At 43.8% G+C, this 16,808-nt stretch overlaps 1 protein-coding gene across 5 annotated transcripts in view; it reads right to left on the minus strand.

Moving 5' to 3' along the window:
• Positions 1-428: 428 nt before the first annotated feature.
• MAGI3 (membrane associated guanylate kinase, WW and PDZ domain containing 3) overlaps positions 429-16,808 on the minus strand; it is a 56,458-nt gene continuing 40,078 nt past the window's right edge. The window contains exons 13-22 of one of the 5 annotated variants that reach the window (XM_059868067.1): positions 16,688-16,779; positions 14,812-15,004; positions 13,921-14,106; positions 11,997-12,182; positions 8,475-8,568; positions 8,265-8,385; positions 7,603-7,746; positions 5,319-5,457; positions 3,852-3,940; positions 3,300-3,440 (exon numbers count right to left, since the gene is read on the minus strand). In XM_059868067.1, the coding sequence (XP_059724050.1) occupies positions 3,891-3,940; positions 5,319-5,457; positions 7,603-7,746; positions 8,265-8,385; positions 8,475-8,568; positions 11,997-12,182; positions 13,921-14,106; positions 14,812-15,004; positions 16,688-16,779 (1,205 nt within the window). In that variant the 3' untranslated portion in view covers positions 3,300-3,440; positions 3,852-3,890. The other 4 variants (XM_059868065.1, XM_059868066.1, XM_059868069.1 and 1 more) reach the window with 4 other exon arrangements.

A 16,808-nucleotide genomic window follows, 5' to 3' on the forward strand; every position in this document is an offset into this window, starting at 1 on the left:
ATGCCATGCACAGAAAAACTGGATTAATGGGGCTGAATCCTGGCAGCTAGCACTGAAACCAGTAGGAACTGGTGTGGGACATCAAGCACTAAAGCCATACAAGAGCTGCAGCTGGTACCAAATTGTTTACAGCTATTTTCTATACGAGGAAAAGTTGTGAGATGTAAAAGAAGATGACAATTTTTTATAGCAAAATGTACAAATATACCTACAGGACGAGTACTTCATCACTGTACTGTTTTGACAGGACTTAATGATTTTTATACCATCTTTGCTGAACATTTGTTTTTTGAATGGGGGATCAAGGACTTCCAATGATAAACTGCATTCATTTTCCAGAAGAGTAGCATGTTTGTGGGTAAAACCTGCATGACGCCCCTGAAAGCCAAGCAAGAACCTGGTTTAGACAGCGCAGAATCAACAGGCCATGAACTGGAATTTGTTTTTAATATCTATATAAAAAATAATGAGCAATTTACAGGTCTCTCTCTAGTCAGAACCTCAGAAGTCTGTATAAAGGTGCTGTACAATATATAAACATTTACACCCAGGACATCCATACATTGCGTAGCATTCCAAGGCCACATGGCTAAGTCTGACACAGGAAGTACAGATACAAGGTCTATGGAAGGAGAAATCACACACAGGTAAGACATTACCAGGTCACATGAACATATAGAAAAACAGAGAGGAGTTGATGGCAGGGAATAATTTCAGTGGGGCTAATTCATCTGGAATTAAAGGACTGGATTTTTCACTGTACTCAGTGGTCAGGTCGAGTGCACACAGCTCAACATCAACCAACCTCTGGGGAAGAACACAGGGCAATATCTATACAGGCTGCTTCAGAGTATTAAATATTTCACAGTCATATTCCTCCCAGGGAGTATTTGTATGTGTTATGCTACTCAGCAACCCTGGTGTCAGTAGCTCACCTGGTGCTGAGCAGGTGAGCAGAGTTCAGAGCTGCTTCAAAGCCTTCTGAATTCCCAAAGTCTTTGTTTAAAAGCTGTTTGAGCACTCAGCTGTACTTGTGAAGAATTCCACTCAGAACTGCCTCACTGTGCTTTGTTAGCCTTCAAAAACATTTACTGTTTGAAAGTCAAAATGAGATATTCGCTTGCAAAGAGCAAATCATGTTTGTATTTTAAGTAAAGCTCAATGATTTACTCTTCTTTCTCCAGCAAACTGGACCAAGGGCCTTCTTTAACCACTTTTCTGCAGACATTAAAAATCTCAGATGTCGGGAAATAATCACTAAATAATCACTGTGAATAATATAAACCCCTTCCATTTCTATTGTTCTTACAACTGTAGGACTGATGGTATCAGTAGGTTCTGGTGGTAGCATCCCTCTTTAAACATCTCTGCCAGCCCAAACCATAGATTGTGTGTCTCCTGTATCCTGTTTGTCATCAATGCTTCTTGATCACACATCCATAGTAAATAGGTGGAAGAGTTCTAAAATATACAGGCAAGAACTTCACTGAAAAAGCTTCTCTGGTAGCCGAGTCTGTCCTAAGGCCGGTTCTCACCTCTACAGAGGGGAAAAAAAAAACCCCAATTCCTAACTAGCATTAAATAATTCAAGATGGGACTTCAGTATGAACTCCACACTGAGGCTGAGGGTGTCATGGTGCCACAAGTGAAACCAAAGGAATTGTGTTATTTAACAGAATGCGGAATTTTCTTTCCTCTCATGGATGTTTGCAACACAAATCCCAGTGAATCAAGGAACTAGTGATTCTGCTGTGTCAAAAAAAGCAAAATTACAAAATTGTGCCAAATACATATACCAGGGCTTTCTATTAGGAATAAAAATTCCAACAAACATATGAACTGAGCAGCATCAGCAGCTCATTTGTTGTCCTGGAACAGACAGAACCAACTCGCCCATGTTGTCCCTGACCTAGCAAGAACACGTGGGTTTCCTGATGTAAACATGCAACCTGCTCTAGAGAAAACACCCAAACCTGCCTTGTCTCTGAATGGAATCCATGCGGGAAGGGTTAGATTGACTGGATTCAGTAGACAGCTTGGCACAACAACAGGAAGGGAGTCAGGATCACATTGGCAATAGAGGCATTAAATAACTTTGTTCAGCGTTCACAATTCTTGGGGAATCTGTAGCAGTGCAACACTGGGAGCGGCAGACATGGCCTGCAAAGGGACATGGGGACAGCAGCTCATGGAAGGGTTTCACTGAAGCAACCTGAAAGTCCTTTGTGGAGCTTAGATAATTATAAGAACAAATCAAATACTTTTTGAGGGAAAAAAAAAAAAAAAAACAACTGTGTGACAAAAACCAATGCTTTAAATTACCCTTACTAGAAAATTGATCAAAACATGTTCTAAAAAACAGTGTCTCTCAGTCAGTCACACCCGTTTTCCAGGCACCCCTGCTGCTGGGGTGGCCTTGCAGCCACTGGGGATCCTCCATGGCCCAGGAGTTATCAGTGTTTTCCTTACTGGAGAAATCTTCTCAAGGTGGGAAGTTCCATCTTTGGTTTCATTGGGCAGCTCCGTGTGTCTCTCTCCATGGTGTCTGTTCAGCAGAAGAACTTTCTGTGTTTCCATCCTCCTTTGTTCCTCCATGGAAAGCAGTGGGATATTGGAAAGGCTGGAGGTTTTGAATCTGCTGGAACCTGTGTCTCCAGAGCCAGACTTGGTTAATAAATCATCCTCAGAGGCATTTCTCTTGGAGTCCCTAAAGGAAAGGTTATTCCCACCAAACACTGGGTAATGTTGGTCTGCAGAACACCCTTCTGTCTTTCCTGGGGTCTTCTGCTTCATTTCTTTCCTGGTGACTTCTGGTTTACCATTCCCACCCTTCAACTGATCAACAGAACAGGATGTTTGGATCCTTCCCACTGTTTCTGTGCTTCCTGGCTTGCTGAGATGCCTTTGGGGACTTGCTGACCTTCCTCGATTTCCATGGGAAGACTCCTTTTTGTCACTATTCTTCATCCCTTTTCCTGTGGTTTTACTCTCATTCCTGGAACCGTCAGATTTAGGTGAGAGATTGTTTTTCTCAGGATCCCCTTTCCTGGGGCTGTGGAATCCCCTGTGAGGGCATACTTCAGCAGCCCCTGACTTTGCTGGACTGGCAGATCTGCCCCTTCTGGTCCCTGCTTCTGAACTACCTTTAGTGATTGCAAACCCAGGACTTGAGGGACATTCCCATCTGTTCTTTGTTCGCTGGGGCGAAGACTGAGGCGTCCTCTCACACAGGTTTTCAGTTAAAGTGCTTGTCTTGTCAGGCACAGTGTTCTCTGTTTGTTCCAGTTCCTCAGACAGCTGAACTCTGGTTAAAGCTTCTCCTAGTACTGCTAAATAACACACTTCAGATGGGGAAGCAGAATGGGAAGATGAGGATAATAATGGTGACTGTTCTTCATATATTACATTTGATGAGGCAGGATTGTAGCTATCCCAATCACCTGGAAGCAAAGGGCAAGAGATTTGATTAAACACACAAAAAGTAATGACTGGCAAATTACTGAGTTCAATTCAAAAAACATTATGGAGTATCATACTTTCAAAGCTTTATTTAGCCAGCTTTCTGTATTGTGTTGTTCTACAACAACCCTGAAGATGCGATTTTGGAAAAAAAATATCTAGTGGTCAGAATGCTGTGTCTCTGCAGGACTGACACAGTCTTGAATAAAAACAATTTTAGAGCCTACACAGCAAAACTTCAAATTAAAAAGCCCCCGACCTACACTATTTAATAAAACCTAACAAACCAGAACTGTTATGCCTAAAGAAATCTGAAACAGTGAAAAGTTGAGGTTATTCATAGCTTTGCACTTTAAAAATAGGAAGAGATGAAAGAAGACATGCAGATTTACCAAGTCTTTAAGGAAAACCAAGAAAAGCACTGAAAGCCCTTAATGTTGTTCAGGTTTCACGTAGGGACACAGACTGGAAGGAGCCAAACCTGAAGGAGGAAGAGAAAAAGCCCAGAAGTACATACCAAAAAAAAAAAAATCACAGAGCACAGCAAGCAAGACTTCAATCAGAAATGTAGGATTAACAGTGAGGCAAGAGGCCATAAACCCTTCCCCACTTCACCATTTCCTTCACCTGTCCCAGGCCCCACTCTAGACAGAGGTCTGGCCTGGACATGCTCCAGAGGTTCCCTTTTGTCTGATTCTGTTTCTCCCTCAAGCTCAGGGAATTTCTGTGACCAGCAGGGCCAGTAGTGATGCTCAGGACCCTTTTCTAGCTCTCAGGAGGAAACAAATTGAGACAGCTCTGAGCAGATTTTACCCTTTGAGTGAATGCCAGTAAGTGACTGAACACATTAAGTATTTGGTAGCTCAAACTGTGTGTCTGGGATTTTGAAAGGATAAGCTTGGGCTTGGTCACTCTGACTGAAAAACTCCTTATCAGAAAAAGTGACCCTAAAATTTAGGAAGTTTAGCCATCAGCACCTTGGTGTCAGCATCAGGGCTTACAAAGACTAAAATGCATATTTAGGAAGTTATATGTTCTTTGCTTTAAAATGCTGCTGCTACAACTGCCACAAGTCTCTGATTTGCAGTCTTGGGACTGCATTGGACGCAAAGTCATCAGTTCTGAACTCTGTGGCTCCTGCAAACATTTGCTCTGCTGTCCTTCCTGGGTTTTTGTTTTTGTTTTTTTTTTCTTTTTTTTTTTTTTTTCTTTTTTGGCCCACAAAGTTGTGGTTTCCTTTTGTAGACACAGAAATCACTGTGAATCAAACTGAATGCCTTTGGAGAGTAAAGTTGTTCTTTTCCTGCTTCTTGAAGTGCTGGCTTTGAAAAACAAAGTGTTTCATAATTTAGAAGGCTAAAACCAGGAGTAAATATGTACAGAAACAAACTTTTGACAATACTGTAGCACAGAGAATTTTCATTTAAATTAAAAGGCAATTAGGGTTAATCAGCATATATTTATAGAAAAACTTGATTAGCTTGGACAGAGCTGAGAAACTAATTAGAAATATGAAATAATTTCAGATTGTGCAATACTCCTACATACTGTCATGTGCTAATTTTACCCCAAGTATTCCTTGTATTTGAAAATATAGTTTTTATTTTTCAAATTTTATTTTTTAATTTAATTCAATAATTATAATTTTAATTTTATATCATTTTAATTTTTAATTTAATTCAATAATTATAATTTTAATGTTATATCATTTTAAATTTTAATTTAATTCAATAATAAATGCGCAGCTGTCACAAAGGCAACTGCCAACTACTGCAGTGAACAAGCAGCAGAATCTCCTTATCCCACTTTACTTCCCTGCCTTGTGCCCTCAACACCAAAAAGCCCTTGAGACGACGTACTGTGATCTGGTATCAATCCAGTCCCTGGTCTCAGCAGCAGCAAAACTTTATTTCCTCCAGCCTGAATCAGCTCAATGGCTCGTGTGTGAGTGATTCCTTGGGTAGGTTCTCCATTAATTTCCACAATTTGGTCACCAACCTGAGGAAAAAAGAGCAGCAGATTAGTTTTTGGGAATCTCGGACACTGTGAACTGGTTTTTAATTTAGAAAGAAAAAATAACAGAGGCAGGTGCTTCTGTTTTCCTTCTCATGCTAAAATCCAGTGGGCATTAGTGACACCATTCCACGGATTACAAGCAGGATGTTACCCCAGGGTCTGGCGGTTCAGAGGTGCAGAGAAGTTGTCTGCTCAGGAAAAGATTCCAGAAATCTTAACCACATCTTCTACTTATTTACAAGTGATGAGGCAGATACAGGATGTGCTTAAATATATTTTCATTGATTCTGGATCATGCTGTGGAGGGAGCACATGGATCAACCCCACCACGCCCGTCGGAGGTCACCTTACCCAGGGCAGGACGCAGCACCAAGCTGAACACCGCACAAACGGGTTTGACGTAGAGAAAGGAATTGTTATTTCAAGTTGGACAGATCAGTGGTGAGGTCTCGGAGCCAGTAAACAACTCTCACGGGTACCAGGCAGGTAATTTCAGCCACCGCTAACTTCCCTGGCTGCTGGAAAGGGGCTCGAATAGCACACCCCAAAAGGAGTTCTCTCTTAGGCAAAACTGAGAAGGGAAATGGAGGAAAAAAGGGAGCGGGAGCCTATCTGGCACTGCACACGGCAGCCAACAGATGTCACTGGTGCGTAAAATTAGCAGCTTAAGGAGGCTTCCTGGGCTTTGTTGAAGTCACTCTGCCAAAGGAGGTCACTGCCAGCTCCTCATGGACAGTCTGGGTCTGAGACACACCGGGACAGCTCAGCTAGCTGGATGAGAAGTTCCTCCTCACACTGCTAAAGTACAACCAGAAAGAGACACCATATCCAGATGACAAGAAATGAAAAGTGTGAGTAACCTCAGGCTGGGTGAGCTCAGCCCATCCGTGCTCCGGGCTGGGCTGGGGACTTGGCACAAGCCAGCACTGAGAGGAGCTCAGTGTCAAGGATGAGAAGATCAAAGATGTGGCTCTGAAAACACAATCCCATCCTGTGCCTGAAAGCATTGTCCAAACTCTTTGAGCTCTGGCAGCTTTTGCATGGCGACCATTCCCTGGGTAGTCTGCTCCACTGCTGGACCACCCTCAGAGGTAAGGACCTTTTCCCAATATCTAACATAACCCTCCTCTGACACAGCTCCAGCCATTCCCCCAGGGCCTGCCACTGGTCCTATCCCTTGGGAGAAAGCTGCAGACCCCGGTGAGGTCTGACCTCCGGCTCCTCTTCTCTAGGCTGAACAATTCTTTTGGTTGCTTTGCCCAAAAAGCAAAGCCCTGGAGCTCAGTGTGACACCACTTGAAGGAGGACTATCAGAAAAAATATTAGTACTGAATGCTAAACTTGTGCTGTCTCTCAAGCATGTGGGGGAAAATACTAATTACTGTGAAGAACAGGGTAAGAGAAGTTAAGAATACTAAGAATTCCACATCCATTTAAGCCTCACAGCAAGTATCTGTGCCAGCTCCATTTTGCAAATACAGGACAAAGAGAGCCAGAGCCACGTGCCAGCAACAGGGAAGCACAAGGAATGCAAGGGATAGCATCTCATGGCCACCTGGCTCACCTTGATACTTCCAGCCTCTGAAAATCCAACCCTGGGCAGCAGCCACAGAGTCTCGCTTACCATTGTTCCTTCCGTGTATCCACGTACTTTGCTTTTAGTACAGTATTTGAGAGTGAATTCCTTACACAAAGGCAAGAATTAACATAATATTTGGGGAAAAAAAATCAGGATTGTATCTCCAGAAAAGGCATAGAACAGCTGCAGCCCAATGTACACAAACATTCCTCAAAAATTAACTGACTTGGACAGTGATTCTCCTCCTGGCTCTTTGGTGCACTGTGCAATCTCTTGTTGGGGCTCCAAAAATACCCGTGAGTAACCTGCTGCTCACACCCAGGGATGCTACTGTAATCCCAGCAAAGCGGACAATTCCTTTGGGATGGCCAGAGCTGTTCATGGACGTCTCATCCAAAAGTCCATGGCCACAGGGACAGCTGGAAGAAGGTCAAAGGCCCAGATGCTGTTCTGGGACCCTGTGCTTGTAAGAATCCAAGTTTGTTGCCACTCTGGGCAAATTAATGTATCAACTGCATCAACAAATTGATTAGAGAAGCCAAACCTACATGGACTCTCCCATCCTTGACTGCCGGCCCATCCTCAGCCAGACGGAGGATGAATAAGCCCATGTTGTATTCCTTTCCTCCTCGGAGGCTGAATCCAAACCCTCGAGGGCCCCTTTCCAACTCCACTGGGAAACAGCCAGCATTCTGTGCAGGAAGTCACAGGGGGAGGGAAAAAAAAAAAAAAATAGAGATAAGGACCTGTAGGCAGATTTAATGTTCTATTTTTCTAGAAAAATATCCCAATATTTCTATATTTTGAGTACTTAAACAGCATTCATCCCAACTTTGGGGTGACTCGGGGTAATGGTTTTAATCTAAGACCAAACATTCAGAACATCTTTCCTTCTAAGTCTGAGATAGGCACAAAATTCTTGAAGAAACTTTGCCAAAGGGTCTACAGTCACTGAATTACAAGCATTTTGTGTTTCTTTCATAGCTATAATGAGTGTTCAACTACCCACAGGAGATAATCACATTTGAAACATGAGCAAAAACATTCTGTGAGACACTTCAGTATGTTTCTATACACAACTGTTCTACCTGTACCCGACAGGGAAATGTTTTAACATTCTGCTTTTGAGAACTCTGTGGTAATACCACTGGAGTGCTTTGCTGGATGAGTATTCCCTTTGTCTCCACACCCTCTGGATGGATGTTTATACCTGGGAATGACGGCTGCCAACACCTGAAGCAGCATCCATCTGTGCCATGTGCTTGTGCTCAGGCCAGGACAGCCGGTAACTATTAGAAACTTCTCTTCCAGCTTCACCTTCTGTAGCTCCCCTACGGAAAGGTGAAAGGACATGGTTGCTGCCTTCACATTAATCCCTCTGGCCAAGCTTTTCCCACCATTCCTAGCCCCTTTTCCCAACCTGTCAGGGTTGATCGGTGCCAATCCCAGTGGTCGGTGCTGTGGGGCTGGGCTCTGTCTGGCCGAGTTTGTTCCTGATGGAGGACCACGTTGCTCTAGAATCCAAACAAAATCAACAGTCACAACTTCACAAATCTGCAGCCAGGACAATGGTCACCACCAGTGCTGGGGCTATGGCTCCCAAGGGACTGCAGCCACGACACCTTGAGCCGAGCTCATGTGGGCACAACAGAGAGAGGATTTTCCAAGCCAGGGACAGCTCATCAGTTCTATGGAATAAATTCTTAGGAATTCTATTCTTTATTCTTTTACACTGCTTTTCCTCTGGAAATACCAACACAATTGTATGGACCCTGACATGAACAGAAGGGTTTTAGCCTGTTTGCAACTTGATGAATGCCAGAGGGGATCAGGGCTGATCAGATCCATGAAATTGGTTCAGATATTCATTATCATTAGATTTTTTAAGAGATGAAGAACAATGTCCATTTGATAAATACCCCTCTGTAAAGTTAACGGAATGAGCATCTGCAGGAGAAATGGGGATTTAAAAGTGTAGGCCCCATCAAATAAAGGGAAATTGCCAACTCATTTAAGGCACAACAGTTTTCCATTGCCCAGCTCCAGGCAAGGTGAGGAACTGGTCTCTTGGGAGAAGGAGTTCACTGGCAGGCAATCAAGAGCAATGTTAAAGTCTTTTGCCTTCTCCCAAAAGCTAAGTAAAAAATAAGGTTTTGATAAAACTATTTAAAATAACTTCCAGTTATTTTCCCCTCCAGGGAAAATACTGTTAGTGTGCACTTTACAATAAATCTAGTGCATTTCTGGAGAAAGCCCCGTGTTTCAGGATACAAAAATGACGCTCTCGCTTAAGAATAAAGAACCACAGTCTATGCTAAAAGCTGCCTCTTAGCTGGAATCTCAATGGCCAGCAGTGGCCCAAGATGGACTTTTGTGCTGAAATATAAACTATTAACTCCTTTTCCCTGAAAGGGTTAAAAAACAATCATTCCCAGCACCAGAACTAGAGATGTTCCTGCCCCATTAGGTGCAGCACATCACTGCATTTCTTAATTAAGAACAAACAAATTTCACTAAAATACAAAAAAGTGCTCAAGAATGTTAAGGGAAGAGAAATTTAAAGCATATTACACTGAATTTCTCAGGTATGCGAGACCTCGCGAGCACTCCACACATCTGCTTGATGCTGTTCTCATGACATGCCTTAAAGAGGTTTTTCTCTAGAGACAAAAATGTCAACTTTTACTCCTGGTTTATCCTCAGATTTTTAATTTAGAAGCATAGGCAAGAAAAACGCCATCTGTTTGTACAAATCCTGCAGGCCTCTCTGCAGCCTCGTCTAGTGTGTTCCCAGCTAATACATGACAAAAGCTGACAGGCTCCTGCTTTTTTGAAAAATGTTAAAGAATCTCTTCTGGCGCGTGAAGGGAATTTATTTAATCCCATGAAAAGCCAAGATCACAGGCCTGTGAAAGCCTGGGGGGACGGAAGGAGACCAGGCAAAGGTTTTGTTGCCACTCTCAGAGGACAAAGCTAGGGAACAGCAAACTCTGTCAGGGTTTCTGCCTTGTGAGGCTCAATAGCTTCCAGCAAAAAGGACATTTGGTGTTTTTGGAGCTGTATCCTGGATTTTCCTGGTGGGAACCAGCCTTGTGAGGCTCAGCTCTGTCCCTGAGTACCTGAAGCCTCGACTCACCCACATCCATGCTGGATTCCCCCCCTACACAGGGCTCTACTGTGAGCGGAAGTCTATTTCTTCAGCTACATCAAGGGGAATTTTAAAGTGGAGATATATTCCCACTCCAGTGGAACCGGTTCTGCTTCTTTCTCCTTCATTGTCACAAAATTATTTACATCTCAAACATACCAACTTCAGCTCCTCTGAGCCACAGATTTTTTCTGACTGATCTTTTCTCTGGTTTTACCACCTGCTACTGAGGGGTTCTTTCCTCTCTTTGTTGAGTCTCCCCAGGTTGTGTTTTTCTCTCTGTATTTTGGCTCCAAATCTGTAATTGAGGCAGCGGGAAAGGTTTTTACACAAAGTCCATGTAAGGCCATACACAAATAATGGGTAGAAATTTGATAGTCTGAAAACTTATTTTGAAAACAAGTGGAAGGTCTTCCTGTCCATGGCAGCCCAATGGGCTTTCAGGTCCTTCCAACCCAAATCAGTCTGTATTTGATGACTAAAAGCTGCAGAGAAAACAGATCTAATTCAACCAACTCAAACTTCAGTTGCTTTATAAACATCACCCATGGCAACTGCTTTGAAGTTTGTCTCTTCAAACTGGAATGAACCAGATTTGATAAAAATAAAAATCTCAATAGAAAAATAACAACTTATAGAGGCCTCTCTACTTCAAGCATTAACAAAAAGGAATATTAAGTCTTTGAAATTTCGTGTTACAGACTGAGATGGCATGTTAAATATTTGCAATGAATGTGAAATTAGACAGTCATCTGCTGGTTTTATTCACAGCCTGGCTCTAGGTATTTCTTATCTCAAAGGTGAAGAAAGCCAACTTTCTAACAAAATAATGACAGGGAGTTTAATTAAGCAGCAATCAAGAAAAATGCAGGTCAGGAAAACAGCTTTTCTCTCCAAATTACTGGATTTCTTAAGTATTACATTTTTGTTTAGAAACAATACCACAGTGCACACAGTGTTACATGGGAACTGTCATTACGTCACAGTCTCCAAAGATGGGACTTTGCAGTACCTAGGACTCACTTTGCTGCTCAGGTGACACAGCAGGTTTTGCAGGCACAAGACTGACAGGAAAATCCTGTCAAGACTTTTTTCCCGTGTGGTGGGATGTTACCCTTTTCCAAAGGGGAGCTTTGGCAGACAGAACTGCAGCATGTTTCTGCTGCAGGGATGCAGCATTAGGGAATTTGTCTGTTTTAACACAGGAGAAAGCAAAAACTCATGGTTTAAATGGAGAGATTTGGAAAGCAGGAGTCCCTGTGGCCTTAGAGCAGGGACAGAGCATCCTGACAGCGCTTGCCTCATTGGGAACAGAGCTCTGGCAGGACCTGCAGCAGCAGGAGCTGGGCCCCTGAGCTGGGGAGAGATTTTCTCACTAAGCATGATCCTGTGGCTGCTGCAGCCCCCTGAGGGGTCATTTCTCTTTGGCTGGAGAATACGAGGTCCGGACAGGATGTTTCTATGTTAGCAGCATTTTCTCTCTCTCACACATGAGAATTTCTCTCACTCTCCACTGAGTTGTTAGTAATTTTAGCTCCTTTTTGGGTACAAGCACCTTGTTGTGGCAGCTCCTCTCTCTGTCCCACCGGCCTTCAGCTCTTCCAGAGCAAACACATGAGCTTCCAACTTATTCAACTTCCAGGAGATGATGATCCCCATGGGTCCCACTCAACTCAGGATATTCTAAGATTTACTCTCCGTAATTTCCAAACATCTTCAAGTGCTCCATTTAAGCCAATAAACTTCAGCAGTGATAAATACCCAACTTTGATAGTGTGGTGGCACCTTCCTTACCTTCCTCAGCCACCACTGTGAGGGTCACCACGTTGCCTGCATCCTTGATGAGTTGCACAATGCTGTCATGGGAGAGCTCCACGATGGACTGGCTGTTTACCGCTGAGATTCTATCACCCACCTTCAGCTTCCCACACTGGTCAGCTGGGCTTCCCTCGATAACCCGCCCAATCTTGTGAGGAATCACTAAGAAACAAGAACAGGCACAGCAACACCGTAAGTATTTACAGAATTATGGAATATCCTGAGCGGGAAGGGATCCACAAGGACAAAAATTCAAATCCTGGCCCTGCACAGGGCAGCCTCAAGAATCCTATCATGTGCACATCAGATAAGCATCTCATAGACCCAGAACTGCCAGTCACAGAATCACAAAATATGCTGAGTTAGAGGGACCCACAAGGATCATCAACTCCTGGCACTGCAGAGGACATCCCAAAACAAATCGCACCTTTTGCCTGAAGAGTGTTGACCAAACACTGCTTTAGCTCTGGCAGCCTTGGGCCTGTGACTACTTGCTTGAGGAGCCTGTTCAGTGCCCCACCAACCTCTGGGTGAAGAAGCTTTTCCTAATATTCAACCTAACTCTCCTCTGGCACAGCTCCAGCTCTCTTGGTCCTGTCACTGGTCACCACAGAGCAGAGATCAGTGTTCGTCCCTCGTCTCCTGCTCCAAAGGGTGAAACTGCTTGTACAGGACAAACCTTCAAATAACGAGGAATGCTTCATTGTGAGTGAATGGAGATGCCAACCACACAGCATGGCCTTCTCACGTACAGGGTGCTGTGCCTGAAGGAAAACATGGGGAGGAAATGGATCACATCTGCAAAGGGATGAGTGAGAATGCGTGGCCCTGGAGCGCACCAGAACGGTTGGTTTTACCATATATAATGTAGTTTTCCATTTCATGCATCGACCCTGACAGACAGTGCAGGCTCAGAGAGAGTTAGGCCATCCACTGTAACACAGATATTCAGATGCATGGGCAAACTCTTCCTACCTGCAAACAAAAATTAACTCTTAAACACACTTTAAAAATACATCAAACTTCTCCTGCCGGGGACTGATTCAGTCAGGTGAGGACCTGAGCAGGGAGCCTGTGCAAGGCCAGCAAGGTGCTACATCAGCTTTGCACAGACTTGACTGCTTTTCCTGGTCTCTGAGATGAATATGCACTTGTAATAATTTTCTCAAATTTCCTCCAGCTCTCCTGGCTCAGTTCCCTCAGTTCACCCCAGAGTGACACTGTGCCCTGTGCAGACTCCTCCAGAAACCAAAGCTATGGAGCCAGAATGGACAGACTGGAGAACAAAGGAAACATTCTGAGGAAGGAAGGAAAAAAGACCGATTTCAGTTCTTTTCCCAGAGACGAGCACAGAGGCAGAACTAGAGACAACTATGCCTGAGCCGGGTCCATATCTCACAACTGCAATACCAGACTAGACTACTTTTTCATTTTGATGATCTTTCTAGACAAACACACTCAAAGACAGTAACAAGTTCATTGTTTTCCACCAAATACTGTACACTCTACTTCCTCAGATCCCCAAAATAAGAATTTTTACCTGATTAGGTAATATCAAGCCAAGGTTGAAACTATGCTTCCATTAAAATGCCTATGAATTAATGCAACATCACTATGGCCTGACAAATATCTACATCCCAAATGCTGCCCTGGGACAAGTGCACACTCTTGGGTATGGGTTGTGTGACATATAAATTCCCTTTTCCCCAATTATGTCACAGTTGTGTGAACAAGAGCATAAATATGAAGAAAGACACACCAACACTCAACTGGCTGAGCTGTGCCAGTGTGAATGAAAGCTGACTATGAGGGAAATACCAGCACTGCAGAGGAAGAGATATCCGTGGAGAAGCCCCAGCAAGGTTAGGCAGAGGCAGAGCCACCAGGACATGGCACTTACCCCCAGGAGGAGGTTTGCTCTTGGAGGTGAGGATGACGAAGCCAAATCCTTCATTCTCCTTCCGCTGCAGACGGACGTCGTAGACCTCCGGGCATGGTTGGTTGGCAAAGTCGACACGGTTCAGCCGAGGAGAGCCGTTCTGTGTCAGGACAGGCTGTGGCTCCTCCTCCTCTGCCTGCTTTTCCCCTTGCAGGGAATAGACAAACAACAAATAAGGAACAAATCACACAAAGCAACTTCAGCACAACCATGAAGCTCAGTTCTCAGTACCAGCATGAGGCAGCAACAGCAGCTGCTAATCAGAGCAGTGGGCCCTTGTCAGCTGTAAATCCCACCCCAACTTTGTCATTCATGGAGTCACAGACTAATCTTCTCTAAAGTGTTGATCTGGACACTGATCTAAAACTGCAGCATCTCAAGATCTTGCTCTGAAATGGCTCTAGTTTGAATACATTTAATCTTCCTACACACTAATGCCAAAAGACTTGAGAATACAGCGTATAGAAGGTGCCCCTGCCCATGGCAGGGAGTGGGACAAAATGAGCTTTAAGGTCCCTTCCAACCCAAACCATTCCAGGACACTGAGAAAACAGACTGCATTATTATGCAATTTCCATAGCACTAATGGCTGTTCTAACTACTACTTGCAAAAAGGTTTGAAGAAACCACCCCTGTGTCCTAATTTTCAGAGCCTTACCTGTGTGAGCAGTGCAAGCTAGCGAGCAACACAGCCCAAGCCTATTAAATTCTGCTTTTCTCCATTTAAGAGTTATAGCTCACCCTCCTCAATCTTAGGGCTTGTAATCAAATTCACTGAAGTTGCTCTGGAACTTAATTACTGCAGTGGGGCTGAGCAGCCTAAGTCCTTTTTCTAGGCAAGCAGACACCTACCACTGAAGAAGATCTTCCTCCGGACAGTGAGCAGCACCTGCCCGTTTCGTGCGGCGCTGGTCATTAAATCCAGAACTTGCTTGTGTGACTTCCCTTTCACAGGGACTCCATCAATGCACATCAGCTCATCTGCTGCACGCAGCCTCCCGTCCTTTTCCGCTGCTCCCAATGGGATTATGGCTCCGATATAAATCTGTGAGCAGAGTCCAGGGGTTTGAAAGGGAATGTGAGTTCATCAGAACACACAGTGGTTGGAATCCAGGTGAATCTGCACAGAAGAGGTCTTTTGGGGAGGACTCTTTTAAAGACTGCTTCACTGCCCAGCTCTAGCAGAAATGCAGCCAGCAAGTGTACTCTGCACATGCTGATCTAGTGGAGACAATCTGGAGTCTCAAAGCATTCACTAGATATTTCAAAAATCTTTAATCCATATTTTTGTCAGTTCTTCTCTCTTGAGCATATTTGACAGTTTATTAGAGAGCAAAATTTTTGAAATGAGCACACACCATGTACTTATTATAGATATGATTTCCTAGACATTTATGACACAAAAGCCTCTGACATTCATTCTACTCTATTTTATTTTTTTTTTTTACCAAGACTGAGGAAGAATGACTGGGGAAGAAATAAAAGCTTTTGAACAAACTCAAGTTCATTTCTGAAAAGTTGCTTATAGACAGTTCCACATTTCAAGTTGCTTCAGTTCTCAGCTTTTGGTAATTAGATAATGAATTCAAACACCAACAGTTCTGCCTACCCCCCACCTCTAAAAGTGCTACTAAATATAATACAGAGAAGAACACCACACTGAATTTCATATGCTACAATCACTTTCAATTAAATGGAAGATTAAGGGTAACCACAGCTAGTATGCTGGAGGTAAACAATGGTGGGCAGCTCATCAGTACACAGCACTCAAGACATCAGCTCCACACTTCCTAACAGCTGTGGGTGTTATGGAAACCAAATACCACAAATGCTATAAAGTGCAACAGAAGTAACATTCTCTGGGTTTGCTCTTTACTTTAAATGCAGGTTAGTGAGGGAGGAAGAAAAAAAAACAAAAAAAAAAAAGCTAGCACTGGATCACAGCTGGGAATGGAGAAACTGAATTCCTTTACTGTAATCAGAAAACAATCTATGCAGATCTGTTCCAAAAGCTTTTTCTCTCCACTTAAACAGCTTAAAGAAAGGTCCCTGATATATAGTACAAGTCTTAGAGCTTCTTCCCAAAGAGAAACTTATGCATGTTTGAAAATACAGGGGAGTCTCCCAAAACCTGCCCTTGGAGAACAGACCATCCAGGGCTGTCTGCTTCTGGCATTTGCCCAGCTGCCTCCAACACAACGCTTGCTTAAAAATCCAGCAGGAGAAGCAGGGAATAAAAAGGGGTGTGTCACCATGTCAAACCTTGTTTCACTGGGCTGCAAGGAAAGGAACAGCCTAATGAAATTTTGGCAGAAGGAGCAACCACTTCCTTCCACTCAGCTGCTTCCCAGGATGCGCTGCTGTGCACAGCTCACCAATGACTGACTGGGATCAGGTGACAATGGGCAAAGGCCGGGGACCAGCACGGCCCTTCCGAGGACTCCGAGACACAGAGACAGCTGTAGAAACACCACCAGTGTCCTCGGCCCGACAGAAAATTGTGGCCAAAGATGGGCTCAGTAGTGAAAAAGGCGCAAAACCTTGGAGACTGGAGTCCACAAAGAGGGGAAAAAAATAAAGGTAATGAGGACTAATTCCTGATCTCTGAAAGGCAGGTACGAATCAATTTTGCCATCACTGAGCTGCCTGGATTGGATGATGGGAAATGAGGATGACAGAGTAGGATCATTCTAACAGCAATACTATAACTGTGAGCAGTTTCACTTACAGGCTGATCTGGTCCATCCCCACCAAGCACCCGGAAACCAAAGCCTGACTCTTGTTTTCTCAGGAAAACATCTAAATCTCTTGTGTTTGGAGCTAAAAAAAAAAAAAAACCAATATTTCAA

Source organism: Haemorhous mexicanus, chromosome 25, assembly GCF_027477595.1.
Source record: "Haemorhous mexicanus isolate bHaeMex1 chromosome 25, bHaeMex1.pri, whole genome shotgun sequence".
In the NCBI taxonomy this organism is placed as follows: Eukaryota; Metazoa; Chordata; class Aves; order Passeriformes; family Fringillidae; genus Haemorhous; species Haemorhous mexicanus.